We start from the raw sequence: 27,259 nt of genomic DNA on the forward strand, positions 1-27,259 counted from the left end.
GAAGAAGCACTTCAATTATCAATGTGAAAGAAGAAAAGCCTGTGCTAGGTAGAAGCATTACACTCGTCCTTCTAGCCAAAATTTACCAAAATTAACTCAGTCTGAGAGGTCTCAGGTATTTACAGACACAAAACTCTTTTTCTTTGACAACGCAGCCTTAGAAATATCAGACGGAAAGAAAGAAAGAAAAAAAAAATCCACAGTGATTTTGATCGTTTAATACTCAAGAGTGAAAAAGTGTAAAATCACAAAGCTTCTACCACCACAAAAACGCAGTTGCATTGCAAATGACCCAAACACAAGCTGCTGGCAATGTTTCACACAGTTGACATCAACAAACCCAGCTGCAACATTCTTACCGTCTTTTTCAACACCTGCTATTCACAAACATCAGTCAATACAGTGGTCTAGGTCTCTTACACAGCTTTCTTTATATTCTGTACTAGATTTGCTTTCTAAACCAGTGGTTTACACATCTGGAAAACAGTGCCCCACTTCTGACCTCTATCAGCATTAAAATGCATAGTTATTTATTCTCCCCCCCCCCCCCAAAATTACTAATATATTTTTAAATATTGTTATATTTTTAAAAGCATTTTGATTAATCCAAACTCAGCAGTAAACTTCTTGCTTGTATTTAATGAAAAGCACAAGTTATATGAGTAAGCTGCAGAAGTGCATGCTGACCAAAGTTACATCTCCAAGTCTTTCTGCCACAAGTTATAATACTTATACAGAAAGTGACCTTATATAGGGAGAGTTAGTACACCAGGTAGTAGGTTATATTTGCTCTTAGTAGTAATGCGAGTACCTATGGCCCTGATTCTGAAAATGCAACCATTAGGCCTGCAGGATGCAAATATGCACCTAATTCTACTTTGTTGCCTGAAGGTAATATTATCCAAAAGCTGTCATCACTTCAAAATGTCTCAGGAGAATTAAATAGAACATGGGCTGCTTAAGCAAAATTTTCTAAAATTTAACTCCTTTTTACATAAGATATCTTTGTTTTCACAGTCTGAGAGCGTTCATGCAAAGGACTTGGGGATGCCTTTAAATGTTACACAAATGCACATTTCCAGTTCTTCCAATAAACTTAATTTTCCAACAGATTATTAAAATCCTGATCTTAAATAATGTACACAGCACAATTTTTTCCCTCCAGGCAATGAAAACAGAACTAGAGCTTGGTATAATCTACTGCATCTGACAAGTGGTACCTAGAAGAATTTTAAAGAGTTCTTGTTGCCTCAGTGGAACCAATACTGTTTATTTTTTGTTTTCCTCTCCTTTAATACTAAGGCCATTTACATTTTATGATTCACTTGCCCCTACCAGTTTATTCCTTCATCTGACATTATAACCCTCTGAGCAGGTGAATATTTAACAGGACAGAGTGTTGGTACAGCTGTTCCTAAGGAACATGTTTGTCAAAGATTCCTTCAAGTATCAATAAATGAGTTACCTTGTAAGGAGCTTTTTGTTGGTTACAAAATAGATTTTCTGTAGATATTCTTATATCTGTTTAACAGTGAATGTTTAAGTTGCAGCTTTTAACAAAACTTTGAGAAAACTAACACTGTTTGTTTAGGGTTTTTTACTCTATTTTTTATTACAGCCCTGACTTTTGCCTTTATGCAGTTATTCAATACCTGAAGTATAGAATCTGACTGCTTGCACTTAGATACCTCACTAGAAAATTCTGGCTTATATGCATTTATGAAAATAAAGAGAGATGTTATCATCTTTAAAATCAGAGGGTCAGATAAAGAAAGAAAAGTATAGGATGATATTAGAAGAATTACAATCAAAACCACCCTATTTATAAATGGAAGCATGAGGTCTTTTCAGAGCATATATGAAAAATTTTGAAAACACATTATCCATTACACAGTGAACAGTATAAATAAACTTGGCACACATGCCTCTAGTGCTTCTACACAGTTTCCTATTCATTTTCCAGCTGTTTGCTGCACTTCCAATTGCTACAAATGATTTCATAGTGCAAGATCAAAAAAAAAAAACATTCAATCCACATCTCCACTGCTGCTCACACTTACACCAAGTGAGGAAAACAGAGAGAAAACTTTGCAATTCAGATAAACCCCGTGAGTTAATCTTTGGAACACTGATAACCTGGTACAGTTTCAAACTTGGTAATGAAGGCACACAACAATTAAACTGTCTCATCTCTGAAACAGCACGAGATGTCAGTCAGCATGGAGCTTCTCTGGAGCTTTGCAATTACATTCAGTATTAGCAAGTAGCAGTCACTTTGGAAAATTCTACCTTCTGTTAACACTAAGGAATCTGAAAGGTGAGTAGCCATGCCAGGCTAAAATAGTTTAACTGGATTCTAATCTGGATTAGCACACACAAAACTATGCCTAAATAACCACAGGAAAATTATTCTGAGTCAGAAGCCACCGGATGCAGGTGCCCGGATCCAGAGGTTTCTCCTCTGCAGAGAAGGTGTAAAAAAGTGAGGGAGTGAATGTGCATGTGGGGGTAAAAATAGCAGCATCTCATTTGTGTATCTTATTTCTCCTGTGTGTCCAGTATGGTATCTTCTTATCCCAGTGACAAAAATATTTTGGCTGCTATTTTTGCTTCTGCTGGCACTGCACAGTTTAGTACAGCTACTGGTGCTGGCTTCTGATCTGGACTTTGAGGTCACTGTGAAGTTAAGTCATGTCCTTCATTTAACCAATGTGCAATCAAAGTGAAATTAGCTTATTTGCAATAAAATAATAATAATAAAAAAAAAAAAAAAATCCAAACCTCAGGTTGGGTTTGCAGAACTGAAAAGGGCATGGTCTCATTTGTAAACAAAAAAAGGATCATCTGGACATTACTTGACACACAAGGATCATAAGTGTCAATCAATGCCACTTCTACAAGTTTTCTTCAGAACAGAACACACAGGAGCCAATTTCACTGATGTAAGAAATTAGGTATTATGTAATTATGATTGACACTTCACACTTACCCTTAGCAATACCTTGTATTAAGGTAAACCATATGCAGCAAAATGAGTTGATGTTATTAATGTACACAGCTACTAAAGCTGTAAAGAGTTCTCCTTATTTCAGTTAAAATAATAAAGCCTATTTTAAAAATTTGTTTTCTTTTCAAAGATATTAAATATAATACTGTCTAACGATAAAAATCACTATTTCTCATTATGAATACTGTGAGGAAGTCTTCAGAGTTACCTCTTGTTTTCACTGCATTCTAGCTATAGAAATAATACCACTTCTGTCACTTCTTGTTATGCTTATTTTGATCCTACAGAATTGTATTTTTTATAGCTGTAATAATTGTATCTTAAAATTTTCATTAGGTATTGCATATAAGTACACAGAACTGAAAATCAGCTACCTACCACTTTCCCTAGTCTTACATTCTATTATATTTGCAGTTAGTAGCTTGAGTTTTAAACAGAATTGTTGAATATTTTACTAACCAAGTGCAATACAGTATTTAAAAAAATAATGGAAAAGTCCTATTCAAGCACAGGCTTATTAATTGACCTGCTTTGTAACAAGTAATAAGGACAATCCTTTGAATTCCCCAGTAGCAAATTTCTGTCTCTCTAGGTGGAGAAATCTGAAATTATTGTACACAAAATTTCCAATAAAGTAAAAAGGCAGAGGCTTAGATTCAATACTTCTCAGTCCACTATCCATAATCTAAATAGTGTGAGTGGTTCCTCATGCCTTTTTTTAGGCATCATCAAAAATCAACAAATTACCAAGTAATTTAATTTAAGAGTCCTTTCAGAACCAGTGTCCATCATTATCATCATCTTCCTCTTCATGGTCCAGATAGAGAAGAGCAACTTTCTTTTCTTCAGAAGTACCTGAACTTTGGTCTACCATACTTTGCAGCTGTACAGTTTTTTCAAAAAAAGATTGTGACTGACTACCAGAAGGGTCTTGCTTACTGGATACAAGCAGTGTTGCTTGCTGTTCTCCACTTACTGTAGATATTCCACCTATATTGGTAACATCCATTTGAAAAATGTAAGATGTTTCTTTGGATCCTACTTTAATATGCTTGACAGACCTGCTCTCAGATGCCTCCTCTGTCTGTGAGAGATCTTCCAGTGTTTCAGCAGCTGGGCTTCTAAAGATGATTTGCTCAGTGTGAGTTTCTCCAGGAGTCACTGTAACATGCCTGAAAGATCTATTGAAATCTGAGCTTCCTTCACTCTCTGAAAGATGTCCTTCCTTGTTCATGAGCTCTGCAGTTTCAGAAAGGGAGTCATGGTACATGATTTGCTCAATGGTTTCAACTCCCACTTGACCTATTCTGACACGTTTTGATGAGCCTTCTGAAAGAGTCCCATCTTCCAGTCCACTTCTTTCTGTGTACTCAGAGATAGGCCCCCGAAAAATTATTTTTTCAGCTGTCATAAACTCTTGGGGACCCAACTGAACGTGTGTGACTGAACTCTGTGCCTGTGAGAAGTCTCCAGTGTCACTGACCTCCACTTTACCAGAGACTGGTCCTTCAAAGATAACTTGCTCAGCGTGGAACTCTTTTGGACCTAATCTAAAATGCCTTACTGATCTGCTGACATCCACAGCCCCTTCTGTCTGAGATTGGTCACCTGAGCTATAGAGCTCCAGAGAATCTGAAACAGCCCCTTCAAAAGAGACTTCCTCGGTTACATGCCTTGATCCTACTGTGACATGTGTTGTGGACCTGTTGAGGTCTGCTGAAACCTTCTGGGAAAGACTTCCAGAATCCATCTCTTCTACAGTTGTAGTAACAGGGCCTGTATAAACTACTTCTTCTGTGGTTTGGATTCCTTTAGGACCCAGTTTATATTGCTTCACAGATCTGCTGAACTCTGATGATCCTTCTCTTTGAAGAAAATCTTCTGTAGCACTGAGCTCCAGCGTTTCAGAACCAGGCACTTCACAGACAATCTGCTCAAATCTCTGAACTTCTGCTGGACCAACCTTAATATGCCTTATGGATCTGGTTTCATCAGTTGATTGTGGTGAGTGAGAAACTTCTCCAGAAGTTTCCAAAACCGAACCGTCATAAACTACTTCTTCAGTGGTGTGATACCCTGCACTCCCACTCCTCCTCATTGTGGATGACTTATAGATTTCTTGATCACCCAAAGCCATGTATTCATCACTGTGAGAAGCATTTACTTCTATACTGCTTCTACCATCAACAACTGTCTCTGTGCTCTCTGTTTTTAGGGAGTGCAATGTTGCTTTCTCCTTTTCACTTGTAATTACTTCACCAAGCTGAGCTGCATCAAATTCATCAGTATTAAGGGTCTGTGACAGATTGACTTCAGCAACAATTGTCACCAAGCCACCATCCTCCGTTTGATCAACCTTTTTTATATCAAATTCTAAGTTACTGGAGTCAGCTTGAGTTTCTTTTGTTAGTGCAAACAGCTCATCTTTCACACTTTCTGGGAGACTGCCCTCCAGCTGCTCCAAAGCTTCCTTCAGTCGATGTTTAGGGTCCTTTGTTTCCTTTGACAAAAGACCTTTTATTGAAGTCTGAAATTCAGGGGGAATTTTAATTTCTTTTTCAATAATAGTGGATTCAACATGGGATGTTTCAGCTACAGGAGACTCTTTTAAAATACGGGCACTTGCTTCCTCACCTACCACTTGATAGGTTTCTTCTGGAGAGCTTACACCTTCATCTCTCTTACTTTGCGTGCCTTGCAAAAATTCATCTTGCCAAGAATATTTAATAGTTGCTTCTTCTTCTATATGAATTTGCCCATATACCGAGTCATCATCTTTTTCATTAATAACAGGATGATCATCAGGAACAGATACAAAATATTTTTGTTCAACAGGTGAATCATCTTCCCCAGTTACTTCTTCCACATGAGTGAAACTCTCGTGGCGTTGCTTCTTCTTTTTAACACTGTCATAGCTGAATGTCACCTGTTCTTCCTCATCACCATAACGCCTCTCTCTCTCAGGGAATGTATCTTCCACTTCCTCTACTTCAAAAGGTGTTGAAAAATCTGCCCTTTCATCAGCAGCATAATCTAGTGGCTCCTCTACAATCTCAACATTAACAGATACGTTCTTCCTGCCCTCGTTTCCTTTCAGGCCATGATGTACTATGTCTTCTATCTCCTCTTTGGAAGGAGCTCCCTCAACACCCTCTTGAACCACTTTTCTTACACCCTGGCTCAACAGACCTCCCATGTCAGCTCCATCAGAAATATCTATGTCTTCTTGAACTTGAGATTGCACTGTGATCTCAGTCTTTATTTTCCCATCATCTGGTTGTTCTTTCTTATTAAAATAGGTGACTTTCGTCTCTGTTGATATTTGCGAACTAGAAGACTGTGTAAAACTTTTAAGAATGTCAGCCACGATGTTCTCTGCTATATTTTCAGTTGACAGAGCTCCTGTTTCATTACTAATGTCACTGGAATCTGCTTCTGAAACACCCATTTGGTGAATTTCAGCAAGCCTAGTTACATGGTCATCTGTTTCTCTTCCTGTGGAAGTTTTAAAACTGTGTAACCTTGTTTCTTTACTACTCTGAGGTTCTTTACCAGGAGCAGATGTTTCCAGACAGATGGGAATCTCAATGACATCTTTATGCCTTGAGTCCAAGGTCACATTTGCATCTTTTTCGGTCGATTCACTTATCAAAGTTCTTGCCCTAGAAATATCATTCCCTGTTAACTTCTGGTTAACAAATTCCTCGTGGATATATTTTTTCTGTTCAATCTTCCTTCCAAAATCAACACTTCTTTCTTCTGTAAAAGTTTTCTCATCTGTTTTCTTTTTCTCCTCCTTTGTTTGTTTCTCTAGCTTATCTTTTTCTTTCAGCAGAGATTTTTGCTCTTCAGTTGGTTCACTGCCTCCTCTCTTCCCTTTTAGTGTGGTCCAAGTTTCAGTTATGGTTTCTTCATATTTAGTTGGTTTATAATTGGTAACCAGCTCATAAGCTGGAAATCTGGTGAAGCTTGGTCTTGTGCTTATATTTTCAGAAACCCCTGGCTTTGTGTCAGGCTTGTGGTCCTTGTCTGATTTTTCTTTTGAAAAAGACACCCTGGATGAAGTCGTGACTTCTGTTTTCTTTCTTTCTGGAATTGTCTTTTGCTGCGTGTCAGTGTGCTTCCAGCTACTGTAGGCTGGAGTAAATGTTCTTAATTCTTTGTGGTCTGTTAAAATCCTCTCATCCTTTCTAAAAGTTGTTGAAGGGCGATACATTGAACCAAATACATCTCTTCCAAAAGTTCTTCCACTCCCAGTTGTCTGTGATCCAGCCTGTGTTGAGCGAGATGAGTAACGTGCTGAGCTGCTGGTGCTTGTCCCTGGCATTCTGTGTCTTCTGTCAGTGATCCTCAGAGCTGGTGAAGCTTTATTTCTATTTCTTTCTTGATAAGCAGAGTAACTATCAGTGTAGTTATATGAAGTGTTCATAATTTCTGCAAAAAAAGCATAGGTGACCAAGCATTAAAATAACAGCTTGTATCTAAAATAATGTAAAATAGAGAGTAGGAACCAAGAAATCTACTAATTTTTTGAAAGAAAAAATGGCTTCATTTTCAGTGGAACCTTGTAATGGCATTCCTGTAGGTTTTTCTTGATAATTAAATTTATGCATAAATTATATTAAAACTGAAAGCAAAGCTTTTTACTCAGTTGCAAGTTCTTGATAACTTTACCTGCTGTGAGCTACTGGGTATTATGGCCTTTACTTTAATATTACACCTTTCACATTTATATTAATGTTCATTTATATTTACAACTTCTTATTTAGCAATGTATGCTGATGTCCTAGGCTTGGTTTTTTTGCTTCATTATTCCAAGTGGCTTGATGTTTCTCAGTTTCCTATCAACAATTAATGGAATATCTGCCATCCCATTAAATTGAAAACACAAATATAGCCCTTCATAGCCACAAGATACAACCAGGGAGAGAAATAAAGAACTTTTGGGGCTATCTCTATGCAACTTAATATAATGCACCAGGAATCATCACCTGGCTCAAAACCAACCAGCACTGCACAGCTCAAATCTACTTCTAAAAACCTATCCACATCTGATTTTTGTTACTGTTTCCTGGGCTATGGTAACCACTGAATATGCCTGAGCATTGTCTGCAAAGTACTGGCTAATCCAGGTGAAAACTGTGCCAGGGACATTGCTAACAATTCAACAGCACAGGCAGCTCTATGTGAGCATTTCAGCCTAGGTCCTGGTTTGTTGAATTTAACTACTTCAGACACAGCCATCAGATCTCTTCTGGAACCACTGGCTGTGATAGTCTGAGTTTAAAAGTGCCTGGCTTTAAAAATCATCAGGAGTATTACCAGGACTAATTCTGTTATTAATAACAACGGCCACAGCAGTCAGATTGAAATTCCATCCTATAAAATATCCTGTTTAGGGGGACCAACTGTAGATACATAGGAAAGAGACTAGGAACAGGGCAAGTAAATAGTGATACTTCCCTGGTACACTCTCACAGCCTCCAGAGATTGGCAGCTCCTAAGATAGAAATGGGATCTGTATGTTTAGTAAGTCTTGGATTCTTCTTTCATTACTCTGCTAAAATTTCTCTTTAAACCCACGTAAGCTTTTTAACACTCACAATGCCTCATGATGATGAATTCCATGGTTTTAAGTGCATTTTTTTTGCTAAATACCTCTTGATTTATAGTTCAAAACTCTGAAGACCTAAGGGCATCCAAAAGTTCTGTAGCTAATAGAGCTATGAAACATCACTCCCAACTTACCTTCTCCATTTCTAAATTATCTCCTCTAGAACAGCACTATGTTCATTTAAAATATTAAGACTCAAAACCAATTCAATACTCACTTTTCAACACACTCATAAAAAGTATTATCCAGAAATGCTATAACATAGTACTTTCCAGTTACATCTAATTTCATTTAATATTAATTTTTAATATAAATTTTTTACCTTGAGGCAATTTCCCTGCATACTGATCTCTCCATGTCATAATCCACTGGTTGCTCTCCCCTTCTAATAAAGCTCTGCAAAACACATTAAAAGGTATTCCATTAAAATATCAGGAAGAATAATCATAATATTTAACATTTATAAGTCTCTGAAACTGAAATAATTATCCTGCAGCTGGGTCTGATCCTGAGTGTTTCTCACACCTCAGGTTTTTATGGCTGGGAATAAGAAATCCTTAGCATCTTCCAGATTCTTAGTGTCTCAGGTTCATGAGAACCTTGCAGTAATCTTACAATAGGTGACAGGAGCAGACACAAGACAGTTTTAGATCAAATCTTCCACATTATTCAATATACTGCTTCCTGACTTGGACAAGATCCACTCATTAGTGGCTTCTTCCATGTACCAAATACAAAAAGTAGGTATTAGGGTGATCTTATTCAGTTCTAGGAGTTATAGAGATGATTATTTCCTAAAAGTGGCTCTTAGAATTCCTGATAAATTCACTGGAAATCTTTGTGTGCTTTCCTTCCCCACTGCTGTCTCTATGCATATACTGCCTGACATAAAATATGTCCAGCTTTTTTTTTTTTTTTTTTAACTTAAAAAAAAAAAAAAAAAAAAAGCCAGTTTGTCCCTTTTCCACTTTTGTAAAAATCTGTTATCCCCAGAAAAAAACCTGCTTGACTGCAACATTTGATTCTATGATTTTGGTGCAACAGCCTAGAAACTGTATGGCAGGATCTTTGAGTATGCAAAAGAATGCTATAATCAGTACAGTAACTTTGGTGGGTTTATTGTCAGTTCTACTACTGGGATACCCACTTCATCCTTTCCAGTTTTGGGAGTGCCAGATGTTTTGCACTGATAACACACAGCTGCAACATGAAAGCTGTCAAGAGGAAGGCTGGAGGATTCTGATAGCCAAGGCTTCTGACTCCCTCGGGTGGGAGGAGCTGAAAGCAATTTAGGATTGTGGTATAAACACATTTGCTGGGCATTTCTGCCAAAATTAACAAAGCAGCCTTTTTAAATGTCACCTGTGGCTTTCACACTCCACATAGTTGATCACTTTGGACATTTTATGCTGCTTTTGCTTTCTGACTGCCTCTAGATTCAGTAGGAAAATGCTGCATCAGCAAAATATGGTTAGTAAGGTATCTCTGCAATAATTAATTGGCCTCAATTCAAAAGAAAAAACAAATTAGAGTTACCTAACATATTCATGGGTCACCTTCCCCCTTAAAACAGTCTCAGATGGACAACTTTACTTCTATTCTGTTAGTCATAAAAACAAACTAAAAGCAATTTATCATCCTCCATGTTAAGAGAGACTTTACAGAAATCCAGCTACTTCAGCACATATAGAGAAGGTTCCCAAGAGCAAATATCTGATTTGGTGATGCTAACAAGTGCCAAACAAATTGCTTACATAGACTCACACTAGAGAAGCTGGTGGTGACGTTGCAGAAAACTGTCAAGGAGTTGGCAATAAAAGTGTTAACCATGATTAAAAAAAAACCAGGAATGTGGGTAGTCTGACTAAGGATTTCTGGCTGCTGTTAAAACAACAGTTGTTCAGTTGCTAGAGCAACGTGTGAGGTCACTAAAGTTAAGTTCCAAGAGGTAACTGTATATGGCAAAGGGCAACACCACACAGAAAAGCTGGATCTGAAATATTACTACTGAAAATATGCTGTATTTGAAAGTGAAAGACAGACAAAGCTTCATTAAACCTCTGTGTAACAGGACAGTGAGTCTGTTTTACTGTAGGCAGTTCATAATATGTATGTCTTCAAGATTAGGAGATAAACTCTGTTAAACTGCCTTTGCATTAACAAACTGGCATAAGAAACTGCAGTGTAATGTACTGAGCACTGGCTTGGAAGCCAACAAATTCAGGTTGTATTCCTTAGCTTGAGCATAGCTTCAGCTGCTGCAAATCATTTTTCAAATCATTTTCCTTTTTTCCATCCTTTCCAAATACTAATCCTTTAACCTATAACCTTGTCCACCTTTAAAGTGCCTGAAGAACAGGAATCTCAACTCTATGAACTCTTAAGTATTCATAGGAATTAAAAAAAAAACAAACCAAATCAACATTCCTTCAAGCAGCACTCTTCTGAAAAATAACCACAGCACCTACTCCCTGGAATCAGATCTCCAGTGACATATACACACATTACTTTACTGCTTAGTGTTGCCACAAAATATTCCAACTGCATCCTTAATTCATCTGATCATTAATGTCCTTTAGATAAAATTAGCAGCAACATAATTGTCAGCCTGAAGCCCTGTATAAAGTGCTGGGTGACAGCAAAAATAACTGGTCCATGAAAGCAGGTGGATGAGATAAATTGGGTGGGGTGGGGAGAGAGAAGCTGCCAAAAACAAAAGGACACAGTTCAAATGTTATTATGGCCACTGACAACAGCAATGACTTTATTTCAACTACAGAAACCCAATCTCAGAGAGGGGAAGTTAGGCAGAAGGCTATAAAAATTCATTCTCTCTAGGCTGAGTATTTGGGAAGAAATTAAAAAAAAAAAACAACAAAAACCTCTCCAAGAAATGGGATGGAGGAACCATTTTTATGGGTCAAGATCACCCCATGCCTTTTTCACACAAGGACTGTGTGAAGACCAAAAGGTATCTGCCTGCATGTTAAATTCCCTGGGGGTAGAAAATTCAGAATGTTCTCAAAATAAAATACACACAAGAATTGGACATATTGGACAATACAAGCTGTAAACTGGAAATACTGAAACTGCCTGAGTAGCTGAGGAGGCCTTAATGTTGGTGATAGTGTCTCTAGAGGAAGGCATGAAAAGGATCACAAGAAGCCTTGATGGAGGAAAGCAACCAAAGGAGGACTGGGAAGTATGCCTGACAAGCCTGTTATGAGATGCCAACAATAACCATGACCAAAGCAAAAAAAATTAAAAAAAAAAAAATTTAAAAAAAAAAAAAAATTAAAAAAAAAAAATTAAACCCACAATTTTGCAGCCTCCACTGCTTCAAAATTCAGGGTGGTAATCTCCAACAGAACATCTGTGTGATGCTAGAATTTCAAAGTAAAACCTTTTACCTTTCAACACCAACCTATCTTAGCAAGGGCAGAACTACATAACTGATGGCAGAAGTTCTGGGCAGCCTCTGCTGTTTGAAGAGAAGATTCTGATGGTTGAAGAGAAAGGTTTGATAGTGATTCTGATCCTGAGGCAGATTTTCTACCTCCTTTTAAAATAAAAAGTCTTACCCGGTGAATAATTGACTTCTCTCTGGAAAAAAAGCTAAGTGGTTCTGGTTTTACAGGGTTCTGAGAACACAGAACAAAACTGCATGATGTGATGAACATTTATTTCAAAACTGGTGAAACTGGATTGAAAATAAAGATTCCTATGAGGTATAACTTCATAAAGCCACATCAGACATACATTCATTTCCTGAGTGAGCCCCAGAGCAGGAAAGGGGAGCAGAATCAGAGAGGAAGTACACTTGGTCCTTGGGGAAGGGTGTTCCTTGCAACAATGATCTTTTTTGCCAGTCCCTGAGCAATGTTGACTAGTGGAAAGAACTGGCTTTAAAACAGGATCTGTAGAAGTTGTAAAACAAAGAGAAACTGCAGGATGGGAGGAACACAGAAAGCTTTCAGAAGTAGATGAGATCCCACACCCTTAACCTATAATGCTGGGAGAAAAGAAAGTGCCAAACCCCTCATGGAAACCTCTCAATGGAAAGTTCCAAATGTTGAACTAAGTATGAACAAAATGCCTTTTATTTCCAATGTGCATAAGCAAGGGTATATGTCAGCATCCTTTGCTGAAACAGATTGCAGGTGGCTTCACATGCTAAAAAGACCTGGGAGAGGAACAGGATTTGAAAAAGTACATAGTTGAGCAGTCCAGATTTCTCCTCCTAGACAGTTCACTAACTGGATCCATCCAACTCCCTCCCACAGCAGTTCTGATGATTACATGCAGGAGGGAATGAGTTACTTTCTTAAGTGAAAAGGAAAAAAACAAAAAAAAAACAAAACAAAAAAACCAACCAAACAAACAAACAAAAAAGAGGAATAGGTAAAACTAAATAAGTGGGAAAACATAGAACAATCACTTTTTAGCTACTGATATTTTAAAAGAATTTTGTTTGCAGGCAGTAGATACCCTGGTCTCTTGCTCTGTAGCAAGGCCTGTTTCTCTGTTTTCATTTGTAGATTTTCCCCAGTAGGCAGATGCTCATTTGACCACTGAAGTTTGCCTCCTCAGCACTATCAGTGGCACCATTCCCTATAATGAGATGAAGAAACCCTACAGGGTAAGCAGCTTCTTAACTGGAAAACAAATACATGCTGCAGGTGCTGCTGAATTATTCTCCTTTCATTAACAAGTGCAGAGAATACTTAGACAAACTAATTATGCTCAGATAAGCAGGGATATGACCTGTGGAGAAATTCCAGAATTTAATGGGCTTACAGGGTTTTACAGATCAGAACTGATGGTTCACTTAATAACTCAAAGTGTGTCCAAACAACTAAATATCTGGGCATTATCATTCCTACTACTGGATGAATACCAATCATAGAAACAATTCTGATAATTCTGTTATTGTCAAAGTGCTAATCCCATTTTCCAGATGAATAAACCAAGGGAGAAAGTTTAAGTAACAAAAGTAAAAGTCACCATCAGAGCTAGGACTAAATTTAGGACACTCACAGGTTTTAGCCAAGTTAACAGAACTAACACATGCAGAGCTAAGGATCACAACTGGATACCATTGCCACAACTTCTCTTCTACCAGTAATGCTCCAGACACTGCTGGCTTTCCAAGGATCACAGGGATCCCACTCCACCAACAAACATCCAGTTACCATTGTGCTTGCCAGTTGACTGCAAATCACTGGTCCCACCTACTGCCTGTGATTTCATTTTCTTGGCACACAATACTTGAGGCAGCTTGAACAGACCTTTTCTGCTCTTTGGTGGAGTACAGACATCCTCTGATCACTGGTCTGTTACTGAGCTACTCAGAAATAGTCCATCTTTACCTAGGCTTAGGTGCTTTTTGGTTCATTGCAACATTTCAGGCTTAGAAGACAACATTAATACTTTAGGGCACAAAGGCATAACCATCTAGAACTGGTAATATCACTGTTTATGCAGGTTGAATATGAATAATATACAAAATATACACAAGATAATGACTGAGCTAATATTCTTTTCCTCCTCAAAAAAAATACAAAAGTAAGCTGACAAATTTTTTGCCAACTACTACTTTATGCAGTAAGAACTGCACTTCCCTGTATTTGAAGATGAATATATCAATACAATTTACTGAAAATATTGTGCTAGTTGTAGAAAACCAACGTGATCTTTACAGTAAGGTAGTAACTTCCTTCAGTTCACAGTTTTTGGTCTGTATTTTTTTCCTTCCAAATCACTTCTATGCCATGAGCCAACAGATACATCATGATTCTCCAGTCAAGAGAATTATTCCAGCTTTTCAACCCCACAGCTCCTAAGTGGCTGGAGATAAACACTGAATACTGAAGCTTCATTAGCAGAGATGTTGCTTGCTGATATCTCCAACTTAATCCAAACATCTTTCAATAACAAACCAAGGACAGAGAAAGCCAGGGTTTAACCAAACAACCTTTCCTGTTATCTTCTCACTGTCCTACAAGTGAAAGGAAAATGGGGAGATCACTACCTATATCAATGCTGCAGGTGGACACTAATCAACATATTTAAGCAATTAAATGTGCCATATAGGTTGACAGATGGTAACTACACCACCTCACCTTTTATAGGTTGCAATTAGGGATACTGGCTCCTTAGCTTGAAATCAAATATTGCACCAACAATTCACATCAATTTCATATCAACTTGACCAGGACTACGAAGGTTTCCAACATATCACCTTATAAATAAAGTTAATAGGATTTCTATGGGTTTTATTGGCTTCTCTAATATGTTGCTCTGGTCTCAGAGATAATTTTGCTTGTGTGAGCAAATTCCAGTCACCTCTGACCACTGGGAATTCTTATTAGGGTTCCTAATAAGTAATAGTATTTTACTATTCTTACACTTTTCCCAGACATCTCAGGCAACTCCACATGCACCAGCAGCCTTCTGAAGGGGAGTTATCTTCCCTTCACAGACAGCACAGACTGCCATGGTGACCCATGTCACAGAACAAGCCAACAGCAAGCACCACACTGATATTAAGGGTCCACTCACTCCATCTAACAAACCACAACAGGCACATGGACTCTTGATTCAAGACTTCAGAAGTAGATGTCTGTATTCTGAATGCTGGAAAGAGGATTAATGAGGGTCTGTATCTATAAAATGGGATTTAAATTAGCTTCCAATTAGACAACTGAGTGTGACCACAATTCTTACCTGTAGGTTTCAATTTCAAGGATGAGGCCTGCTTTCACCTGCAGGAGTTCTTGATAGTCCTTCAGGTAATCTGTGATTGACCTGGTCAGGAACTGCTTTTCCTCTTCTAGGGCATCGATTATCCTCTAAAGAGAAATATTGATTTTTTAGTTTTGAAGTAACATAAAAACTAACAGATAGATACTGAAGTGCAAAATGTTCTACAACTAAATGGAAGATTAAATGCTGAGTAACTGTGGACAACAGAAAAGGCTATGAAGGCAAATGCAACAGAACATTAAGATTTGATTTAGACCAATACAACTGACTCATGCTCTTCAAAAGAACATTACAGAAAGCAAGTGCTTTAATCACATAAAGGGCAAATTGCCATCTTCTGTAAAATAAGCCTTCCCCTGATAATAGAGAGCTGATTGTTCACTACAGACTCAGAAAGTATCAGTGTTAGCTGTTCAGCATGGTTCTTAATCATTTCCAATAACCCAGATCAATCAGATTGATGCTATAGATTACACTGTTTTCTAGGGACTGGGAAGACAGAAATTAAATCTCACTGAAGGCCTGACTCTATTTTGTTTGCATCAGTTTGCAGGGACACTGAATTGTCACTCACAGAGCAAAATCTCAGCCACGTGGACAGGAACTCATGACAGTGTATTTTAGATTGCATCCTAACAAGTGCTTTGCAATGCAAACTGGGAAATGAAGACACTGATAGTCTAGTTCTAAGAATTCAAATTACATCATTTGTATGCAGCAAGTGTTCAAATACCACAGAATGAGCAATAGCAAAAAAATGAAGATGCAGCAAGAGACTCTCCAGATTGGGTAATGGCAGTATGATGTGTTAGGCAGAAGTAAGGTTTAAGAATTAAGAATATTAAGTTATGGCATTTCAAACATTAACAGTCTCTCTCTCTCTTTTTTTTTTTTTTTTTGAAAAAGAAACCTCTATGAAGCTGCCTGTATATTTACATACATGTGAGTACATCTCTATAACATGTTAATCTACTTCCCATGCAGCTGTTCTTAAATGATGACATTGATTTTTTTTATTTTAAATGATTACATTGATGTTTTCTCTGACATGACAAACTTTGCCTACAGTCTCTAGCATACCTAAAATTCCCTGTTTATGGCAGAAGCCAAATCTACACCTCTGAAAAAGCACTACCAACCATCAACCACCCAATGGCCTCATCCAGGCTGCAAGTGGAGGCAACACCACACAAAGCTGGAAGCAGAACCACTGACCCTTGGCTGCTCTGAGGCAAAAATCCTGTCCAAGAACTGACACAGTGGAAAAATCCCAAGATGAGATGTAAAGAAAAGTGCCAGGCCCTGCTTTTAAAAGGGAAGGACTATCAAGCAAGAATGGACAGGGTGCTGGCAGAACCAGAGGAGACAGCAAAAGGAGCAAAACACAAGAAAGCCTGCATCTCCATGGGACCAAGCCCTAGAGATTATAAGAGCTCTAAGTACAAACTATGAAATGATGGTTCAGTTAAACACAACAACTAACCCTCTGCATGTGCATGTGTTAAAAAGAGCTTCACACTGCACAGGTCTTGCTGCAATCCTAAATGAATCAATGGAGGGAATCTGTACACTGGAATACAGCATGTGTGGAGCTCTGAATGTTCACACTTCCAAGACACAGGAATTTCAGCTCCTCATCCCAAAGCCTGCAGCCCAGGTTTGAAAATCCACCTAGAGTCTACCCACTGGATTTGTGGAGCACTCAGGATCCAAAAGTCTTGAGTTAAATCCAATGTCCTAATGACTACCATAAAGGGCTACATAACTCAGCCAGCTGTGTAATAATTCCAAAAGAATTCATCCCGACACCTCTCCAGCCCTCATGCTTTAACATAATGCAGAGGACAATTGGTCTTAAATCTTGTGTCCAGGCATGCCAAAAAGTACACAACTTTGGCCAAGTTCAGGAGATGGCAAACCAACAAATTCCCATTTTGCACGAGGTAACCTGTGCTGGTGCAGCTGGGCTTCCTTCACACAGCACCTTCCTGGAAAAATTTCTTTCTCAAGAGCATCAAATCCAACCCCCTCCAAATCCCAGTGAGGTCCTTCTAGAACTGACAAACTGAACAGAAGCAATTTGCTCACCCTTCACAGAATCATAGAATCATAGAATCCTAGGGGTTGGAAGGGACCTCAAAAGGTCATCTAGTCCAACCCCCCCTGCCAGAGCAGGGCCCCCTAGAGTACATCACATAGGAACGTGTCCAGGTGGGTTTTGAATGTCTCCAGTGAAGGAGACTCCACAACCCCCCTGGGCAGCCTGGTCCAGGGCTCTGTCACCCTTACAGTAAAAAAATTTTTTCTGATATTCAACTTGAACCTCCTATGCTCCAATTTACACCCATTACCCCTTGTCCTATCACTGGTCACCACTGAGAAAAGCCTAACTCCATCTCCCTGGCACTCACCCCTTACATATTTGAAAACATTGATGAGGTCACCCCTCAGTCTCCTTTTCTCCAAACTAAAGAGACCCAGCTCCCTCAGCCTTTCCTCATAAGGGAGATGTTCCACTCCCTTAATCATCTCAGTAGCTCTGCACTGGACTCTTTCAAGCACTTCCCTGTCCTTCTTGAACTGAGGGGCCCAGAACTGGACACAATACTCCAGGTGCGGCCTCACCAATGCAGAATAGAGGGGGAGGAGAACCTCTCTTGACCTACTAACCACACCCTTTCTAATGCACCCCAGGATGCCATTGGCCTTCTTGGCCACAAGGGCACATTGCTGGCTCATGGTCATCCTCTTGTCTACCAGGACTTTCAGATGTTCTTTTCTAGGCAGCAGTGGGAAATTCTAGAAGGGCAGTAAGGGGAAAAGAATTTACTTGGGTTGTCTAAGTTGCACCTACTCTGGGAATAAAGAGAGGTTTCCAGACTCCAGCCTGTTCCATCTGGGACTGTTTACTGATCCTATTGCTCAGCAGCAGAGGAACTGACACTGCACTCAGCTGGATAGAAACTGGTACACATAAAAAAAATGCACATGACAAATTGATATTAGATAATCATTTGACGTTGTCTCCTTCGCACAACACTAAGGCAGGAACTGATCCTAAAGCTACTGTATTAGGTGAAAAATGTCTGCCTCATTTCCAAGCAGAAGGATGAGCCATGGCCATTTTTACATCCAAAAAATACTGGGCTTCCTCAAATAACTGCAAGTTTTTGCAGAAGATTTTTATGAACACAGCTAAAATTATGGAAGACCTTCTGAGCTCATCCCTGGACCAGTGAAAATTTTCCAAGCAATGTATGATTTACTGCTTGCCTGGTTCAGCTAAATTGTAACTCCAAATACATATTTCTATTTAACACTGCTGAAAGCTTTAGTGAGGATAAGGATGGTGCAGGAGGCAAAGATGGACATATAAGGCAACTGGGTGTTATATGGAAAATATGAATATATCTAACTGCCCCTGCAGCTGTAATGGACAAATCATCTCTTGACTAAAATCTGCATATAAATATCATTTCTGTGTGACACTTAACAATAAATAAGCATGGAGGAGATGTTCTTTAAAAAGTAGTTTAAAACCCATGCTGAACATTCTGTCACTAATGAAAGAAGTAACAAGGGAGGAAAAAAAGCTTTGATGACAAGAAAAATCTGAGACAGTTACTCCTATACATGCTACAATTTTTCTTCCTTGATGTGTGCAAATTTTATTTCTCATGTACAGTAGACTGGCCACTGGGAAAGGCCTTCCCATTAAAAATTAAATATTTTAAAATATGAAAGCCTTCTGAAGTTACAAACTTCATGATACCATTTTCACCCAAATTTGCATATTATCTAAATACTCTTTCAAAGATAAGACAGCTCGTGTTTTCAGGTTGGCTATCAAAGTACTTCTTTTGTTTCTTGTACTATGAAAATTTGATATTGTTCTTGTAAAATCCAAATCATGCCAAATGCTTGCTAGAGTAAAACCGAAGTTTTTTATCTTGGTATCAAAGTAACAATCCATTTCTGAGTATCAAATCAGGACAATTCCAGGGCATGCATTAATTTTGGTTATCTGACTTCTGCAGTGGGCTGTTCTGTCTTCATTTGCTCTTCTGAATAAAATTATTTAAAATTTTGACCAGATACAGAGGCACCAAGCTGTTATTATGAAAGAAAGAGTCAGGTATCTGAACACACCCATTTTAGAATAAAAACTTGTAGCACCAGATTGTGAGCTACAAAAAATGCTATTATTAAACACCATATTTAAAGGTTTTCAATTTAAGCAGTGATGCTTGATGACCTAAGAAGCTTTCATTATAAATTCTTAATAAATGTAGAGAGCAAGGTCACATTTTGGAAATCAAAATAACTTCGAATATTTGTAGGTTTATACACATTTTATAAAAGTTTGTACTCCTTAAAGAAAAGAGAAAACTAGAGGGTTTTTTTTCTCTTTACACCTTTTTTTTGACTGATGAAGAGATTGAATTAATGAGGGATTTACATATAATATCTTCTTTTTAAGCTTTACATACACGATTGGAAGATGTGCTTGTCCTGTCAAAAATGAAAAAGAAGTAACTTGAAAGTTAAAAGCCTTCCTGATTACTTCTTACATACCTAATCTGCCTCAGTTCACAGCAACTTGCAAACAATCTAGCCATGTACAAAAACCAGACACATAGCAACAGGTCCCAGTCCTTTCCCAACCATCAGCATCTCCAGAATCTAGCAGGGCTGCTGGACTTGTTGTCATCACTGGCACACAGGGTTCAGACAAACACCCAGCTCCAGCAGAGTGTTAATAAAAGGTCTAACAATGAACAAAAGAAATGTTGCCCTCAGGAAATCGATCCATGGGCATCTAATACATGCTCTCCACTCTAAATGTGATGAACTGATATTTTGCTGTTTGGGCATTTGCTGATCTATTCACACACACACACAGGGTGATCACACATAGGGTTACAACAAACGTTATTCAGAGAAAAAGCAAATTCTCAGCTAGAGATGCTATAACCCTCTGCTTAACACCAAATATCCACCTCGAACAGGTACCAGCCATCCTGGTTAAAGTTTTATTTCAAAAAAATTCCCATTCTACTCACTGCCCGGAGCACACTACCCAATCTTCCCGCCTTGTAACAGCTTTCCTTAACTGCTCTGGGCCCCCCAAGCTTTATCAGGGTGCACAGGAGCATGTGAGAAGCAAGAAAACAATTTAGATAATTTCTCTCATCACAAAAGGTCAGCCCCCAAGTTTCAGGCTAGGAGGGGAGCTCTGCATCCCACTGCACGGGGACTCTTCCCACCTGCTCCCAGGACCTGCTCCATGTCCTGTGTGCTCCTGCCAACCCCAGCAGGAACCCTGGCAAGCCCAGATGCCAGCTCCATGCTCTTGGGAACTTTCTGAGGGCACAGTTTGGAAAAGGAGCACCTGTCACCGGGAGGATGTCCTCAGGGTCACTTTCTGGTTTTGATCCCCACCCTTGGCACCCAGTTCTCCCCAGAGGGAGCGGTGGGGCTCAGAGAAGACTCCCTGCTCCCTTCAGAGAAAAGTTCGGCAGCAGCAAACTCCTGCTGGGCCACCTCCTCTTCCAACCCTGGGAAGCTCCACTGTGGGGAGGGCAAAGTGGGGCGGGAAGCCCTGGCCATGCAGTCAGATAGAGCCTGCGGGGGGTTCTGGGGCACCTCCTGCAGCAAAGGCAACAGGAGGGACAGGAGACAGCCTGGAGGAGCAGAGTGCCATGGACATAGGAATTGGGGCTTACACCTCAGGATGGGTCAGAGCCGCAAGGAAAAAGCCAGTGGGAGGGCGGAAGGAGACTCAGAGCAGCACCAGAACAAGACGTGTAGGAAGCGGCCCGGCCAGGGAGAGGGCCCGGGACCATGGGGACAGCGAGGGGACAGTGCCACCCACCTCATACTCCTCCACCTCGGCTCCGTGGCGGTCCTGCAGGGCCAGCAGCTCCCGCTCCAGCCGCTCCCGGAGCCCGCACAGCTCCTGGCCCTGCCGGTGCAGGTCCTCCAGGTGCTGCCGGCACTGCCGGCTCTCCTCCCGCAGCAGCTCCAGGTCCTCCCGGCTCCGCTGCGCCTCCTGCTCCTGCAGCACCTGGAGCTGCTCCTGGTAACGCAGCAGGGTCTCCCGACAGGTCTGGTTGAGCAGCATCTCGTAGGTCTCTTCCAGCTCCTCCAGGCTCAGTCCGGCTAAGGGGGGAGGCAAGGCGGCCAGGTCCATCCTTAGCTGCCGGATCTCCACCATCTCCCGCCGCTGCCGCTCCGCCAGGTGCCCGTGCTCTGCCTGCAGCTGCAGCAGCAGCTCCTCCAGCCCCACACACTCGATTCGCAGCCGCTCCAGCAGCTGCCTCTGCCCGGCCAGCTCGGGCTCCAGGCGCCGTCGCATCGCCAGCACCTCAGCCCCCAGCACCTGCAGCTCCTCCAGCTCCCGCCGCAGCCCGTCCCGCTCCAGCTCCGCTTCCAGCTTCGCTCGACTCAGTTCCTCCAGCTGCATCCGCAGCCAGGCCAGCTCCTGCTCGGGTACCTGGAGCCCGATCAGCTCCTGCTCCCTCAGCTCCGCCAGTTCCCGCGCCAGAAAGCGGTTCTCCTCCTCCAGCTCCCGCACGCGGGACACGAAGACCCGCAGCCGGGAGTTGAGCTCCTGCAACTCCCTCTTCTCGTCCCATCCTGCTTCCCAACGCCGCCACATCTTGCCCGGGACGCGGAATCAAAGTCTGAGGTGATTCCCGGGCTGCGACTCAACCTTACCCTTACCCCCACCTCCCCTCCGCCTCTCCCTCCGCGCCGCGGGGCTCTGAGCGCCGCCCGCCCCGCACGGCCACGCCCCACCATGTATGACCACGCCCACATCCCAGTGGCCACGCCCCGCGCTCGAGCCGCTGCCCTCCAGCGCCCCCTGCCGGGCTCGTGGGGCCTCCCGCCAGGCTGCTCTGAGGGGACGAGAAAAAAACCCGCGCAGGGGAAGAAGTTCAGAGAGCAAAACCTTCCCCAGGGAGCAAAACCGTCCTTAGGGAGCAAAACCTGTCCTAGGGAGAAAATGCTCCTTTAGGGACAAAGCTCCTCTCGGTGTTAGGGAGTAAAGTCCCCCTCTTGGGAGCAAAACCTCTTTTGGGGAACAAAACCTCACTCAGGGAGTAAAACTCTCTTGAGGGAGCAAAGCCCAGCTCAAGCAGAAGAGCCCCAATTACAGAGCAAACCCTCATTTAGAGAGCAAAACCCCTTTTAGGGAGCAAAACCCTCTTTAAGGAGTAAAACCTTGCTCAGTTAGCAAAAGCCTGCTTAGCCAGCCAAGACCTCTCAGGGAGAAGGGTCCCTACTAGGGAGCAAAACCCCATTTAGGGAGCAAAACTGTTTAGGGAGAAAAACTCTGGTTAGGGAGCAAAGTTCTGGTTAGCGAGTAAAACCCTTTTTAGGGAGAAAAACCTTTTTTTAGGGAGCAAAGCTTCCCTTGGGGCGTACCCAGCACCCCATCCATGACATCTTTATCCTCCTCTGGGGTCCTGTCCCTCAGGCTCAGCTGCTTTTTCATCACTCTTCCCCATGGGGTTTGTGACCCACCATTACTGTGCTGTGGCTGGGTTTAAGTTAATATAAAGTGTCAAATGCCCTTTTAGAATGCCACTTTTAAGTTGAGGAAGCCACTGAAATGCCTCCAATTCTCAGCTTGTGTCACAACTCATAAAATCTTGGCACAACAGAAGAGCATCCCACCTCCAGGGCTTCACGCACGGCAGACAGGCCTGCAGCCAGCACGTCCTTATGCCCGGGTCTCCTCGGCCTTATTTTGCACCATATATGGGCTGGATCCAGAGAAGTCCTTCCATTGACTGCCCTGGAATTGCCCTGGAACAAGCTGCTCGTCGAGGAGGCAGTGAAGCATCACACCCTGTTTTATCTACCAAATTAGACAAAAAGAAGAGGAGTGACTCATTTCAACCTTTTCCTTCTCCCCAGGCATTCTTTCTCTTCCTCTCTCTCTCTCAGGCACACACACACACACACACGTTTAAATTTCACCCAGTGCTGCAGCACTGGGAGTTTTGCAGAGATTTGCTTCTTTGTGTACGGCAGCACAGCTCCCTCCTCTGCCTTTACTCCTTAGGACTGCTCCCAACCAAAGGTCACACAGGGCAAGGATTGGAAAAAATCTAGAATGGGGGCACAGATACACAGTACCAGTCTGCTCCAGGCACTGCACCCCCGTGTCCCACCCTCCCCAAAGCCTCTCACCACAGCATCACATCTCCCTGCTGTCAGAAAGGCCAAATTTCAGCTGCTGCTGAGTTAAGTTTCCTTCTAATCTCAATAAAGCCTCCAGGACTTCAGCCCAACCAATGCAGATAAATCATTGGCTTTGGCCTAGAAGTCAGCCAATTTAGCCTTGGCAGATTTGCTCCATCAGAGGTCACTGGGAAGCTGAGATTTACTGAAGACACTTGCTTTTTCTTGGCTTTGTGGTCAAAATCAAGTCCCTCGGTGACACTCTTAACACCTGCTGTTCTTTCATGAGGGAAACCACTATGCTTCTGGGAAGAGGTAAGTTCCTGTGGTTTATGAGGCCTTTTTCTACTTCTGATGTCACTGTTGTCCTAAAAACCCCAAGTCAAGAGCTCATGGGTGGCCATCATGCTGCACAGAGCAGCCTGGCTGCATTGGCAGGAGATGATGGATTAAACAAAAACTTTTTGGGGTGCCCTGTGGATGTCCTGCCAAGTACCAAGCTAGAAGTTACCTGTCTCGTCTAACTGACAATCTGACTAATTTTTTTGCTGTATTCATAGATTTTATTATTTCATTGTTGAAAATACAACAAACTCTCATTTTATCTCTCTTGAAAAAAAAAACAAAACCTCATAAAACTCCCTCTAGATGCTGGACAGATTTCCAGGCTGGGGGATTTATTTCTTCATCAGAGTTGCTGTGTATGTTGATGTCTGCTAAACAACCTGTAGCTTGCTCCTGGTGTGGACCTGCAAGACTGTTAGCAATTGGGCAAGGATTTTGTGGTCTAAGATGGGGAATGCCTGAAATTAGCAAGCCATTCTTGAAACAGAACTTGAAGTTTTGATAACTGCATTCCAACACTCACTGGCCCATTGAGAACCCCCTGACCAATGCAGCTACGTGGAGACCTGAAATGTAAATAAGTCATTGAAATTTTTCTCCGTGAAGACTTTAATGAATTAGTATGGCACTCCAGAAAAAAAGGTACATTATGAGCTCTAACCAGTGATGAGCAAACCAAAACCACCCAGAGGCTTTTGCTGCCACAGTTATTTCTCTTTCTTGTTGGGAAGAAGTGTGGTGGTGCCACAGCTTTTTGCTGTCACTGACACTTCAGATGGCTGCAGGACAGCCTGACAGAAGAAGAAGTGAAGCAGCAACCCTTTGGCACTACCAAGACAAGCAAAAGCATGGAGCACCCCCTCTTCCCAAAGTAAATCCCTGGTGTCAGCAGCCACATCCTGCCCTAGGAAGTGGGGTGTAAGACACAAACAATAGCAGCAAAGATCCAGGGAGGGAGGAAGCAGGGGGAATTTACAACCTTCATTGATACTTCTTCAGTGACAGCAGAGGCAAATTGTGTCTGTGGTCTCTTCTGTTCCAGTGAAGGTCTTGTGCTTTTGAGAGGCTCATTGTCAGCATCCTAAAAGCTCCGAAGTGTCACCCTGGAAACTCTTAATCCTGCTTCAGCACAGATTGTTCTGCATGCTCTCTCATCTGTGGAGTTTAAAGGATGAAGCTGTCACTGGGGAAATGTTCTGATTCCGACATTCTTGAGACAGATTGACACAAAGAAAACACAGTTTATTAAAATGGTGCAAGATGTTGTGGATCCTATTTATATGGAAGCTTCAAAACACATGCTTGTTTACAGACAGTTCCTGCAATTAGATCAATGCAGGAATATTCCCTCATGGTGGGTGGGGAGGAATTTGAAATGCAGTTTTTCCATCTTCACCTTTCATGGCTATCCTACATTTGTAATAGAGATAATAAAGCAAACCCCAGCCATTTATTATTTTAATTAACACCAGATACTTCCCCAGAACTGGGGAAAGCTGAACTTAAGCTCTCTGCATCCCCTTTGCTGGGCTCCATAGATCTTGGAAACCCTCAAAAATTGGCTAAAATATCACCTAGAGAGAGAATTGTTCTTTATGGGCTGGAACTGAGAGTCCTGTCTCTCCAGACCCAGGGGATCCTTTGCTACTTCCACAGCAGGAGTTTCACAGTTTATGGATTTCTTCTGCAAGAGGTACTTAGGAAGATCAATTTCCTGTGTGCCATCCTGTCATATTTGCATGTCCTTTATAACCTGAAAGGAACAGTTTATCTGCAGAGTTTATCTGCAGAGGCAGAGGACTTGTGCTGCCCATGCATGCCACAGCCCCCAAGAGTCAGTGCCTTCCTTTTGTCACCTTTGGATGTCACCAGTGTGAGCAGTGACCCGATTTTTTCTTCAAAAGGTCTTTCAAAACAGGAGCCTTATTTGACCTGTTACCAAAGAGCATTTTCCAGAAAATCCCTTGAAACTATTTCAAAGAATGCTGAGGTTCTGATTGAGGTATTTTTGATGCCTCTGTCAAGGTGAATTCTCTTCTTTTCTGTGGACAGTTTAATCCTTTCTGTCTGCAGGGGTTTTTTATGATGAGCACTTGCAGAAGTGGTGTCCACCTCTAGATGGTGTGTTTTACCCAAAATAGCTTTATGCTTGGGTCTTTACATAACTTTTGCTCACTTTGAGGTTGCAAACACTTTCTAAGCAAACCACATAGATTTTAATACTTCCTCATTTTCTAATGTGAGGAACTGGCAGCAGTGTAACGCAAAACTGATAAAAATATATTACTTAAATTATTTCAAAAATTGCATTATATAGTATATTTGGTATGACATATGGACTACGTAACCTATATTATTCTGTTTTAGTTCTATTTAATTCCCTAACACCCTTCAATACCCAGGAGTGTAAAAAAGTGGTATACTCTGGTTCACCAAATATCCAAGCTATAGTTTGTAACTTACTTGAAATAGAGAGTGGCTTCCTTCTGCATGTCAGAGTTTCCCTGCTTAAAAGAACAACATGAGATAATTTAAAGCCACAGTTTTGGTCACATTAAAAAAGAAATGAGGAGTCTGGGGCTAGGGATAAGGGATATTCGGTTTTACTGCTTTTTGGTTTGGGGTTGTTGTCTTGTTGTTTTGCTTTTTTTTTTTTTTAACTGCAAGAATATATAGTTGTCTTCACTGATCTTGGGCACAGGAGTGGTGTAGTTAAATTAACTCAGCAGAAAAGACACCAACTGCTTGCACTGTCCAACTGAAATGTATAGAAAGTAATCCAGCAGAATAGATGATGAAAAATAAATTAGATCCAAAAATCTGCTGGGTTTTCATAAGCTGAAATGTTCTTCATAACACAGGTAAGGAAATCACTCGTGTTGACTTCAATGGTCAAAGATTTTCTCCATGATTTCTAACCTGAAATTACTGCTTTTAGAGGTTTAAAAAAAGGCCTTGTAGGGAATCAACTTTCCTAGCACATTATGAGTAAACCTACTGCTTTTATTTTACATCTCAGCTCAGCAATGGGACTCTCTGGTAAATAAGGGTTATTTCCACTAAAAGGCTATTATGAAGTTATCTTTGATGCTGGGGCTACAGTCTCAGTTCCCAGGTGTAAAAGAACACTTTAGGATATAAACAGCTTTGTTATGTCTACTTAAATCCCCTGTTTCCTCCAGGAGCAGCCTGGAGAGGAGGAAGGGCACAACCTGGGCTGCCTCGCTGCAGTGCCACATTTCACACTCCACCAGCAGGTCCCTGACAAAAAGCCACCACACAGGAATAAGGCTTTCATGTGGTTATTGCAGGGTGTTACTGGAGGGTTTCATTTA

The 27,259-nt window shown here is 41.2% G+C and overlaps 1 protein-coding gene across 1 annotated transcript; it reads right to left on the reverse strand.

Annotated features, from left to right (window-relative positions):
• Positions 1-203: 203 nt before the first annotated feature.
• Positions 204-22,157, reverse strand: SYNM (synemin). The gene is made up of 4 exons (XM_071754247.1): positions 21,262-22,157; positions 15,348-15,472; positions 8,944-9,017; positions 204-7,441 (listed from the first exon to the last, which is right to left on the reverse strand). The coding sequence occupies exons 1-4, from the start codon at positions 22,045-22,047 to the stop codon at positions 3,780-3,782; spliced, it is 4,647 nt and encodes a 1,548-aa protein (XP_071610348.1). The 5' UTR covers positions 22,048-22,157; the 3' UTR covers positions 204-3,779.
• Positions 22,158-27,259: the final 5,102 nt, after the last annotated feature.

The sequence above is a fragment of the Heliangelus exortis genome, chromosome 11, assembly GCF_036169615.1.
Source record: "Heliangelus exortis chromosome 11, bHelExo1.hap1, whole genome shotgun sequence".
NCBI lineage: Eukaryota > Metazoa > Chordata > Aves > Apodiformes > Trochilidae > Heliangelus > Heliangelus exortis.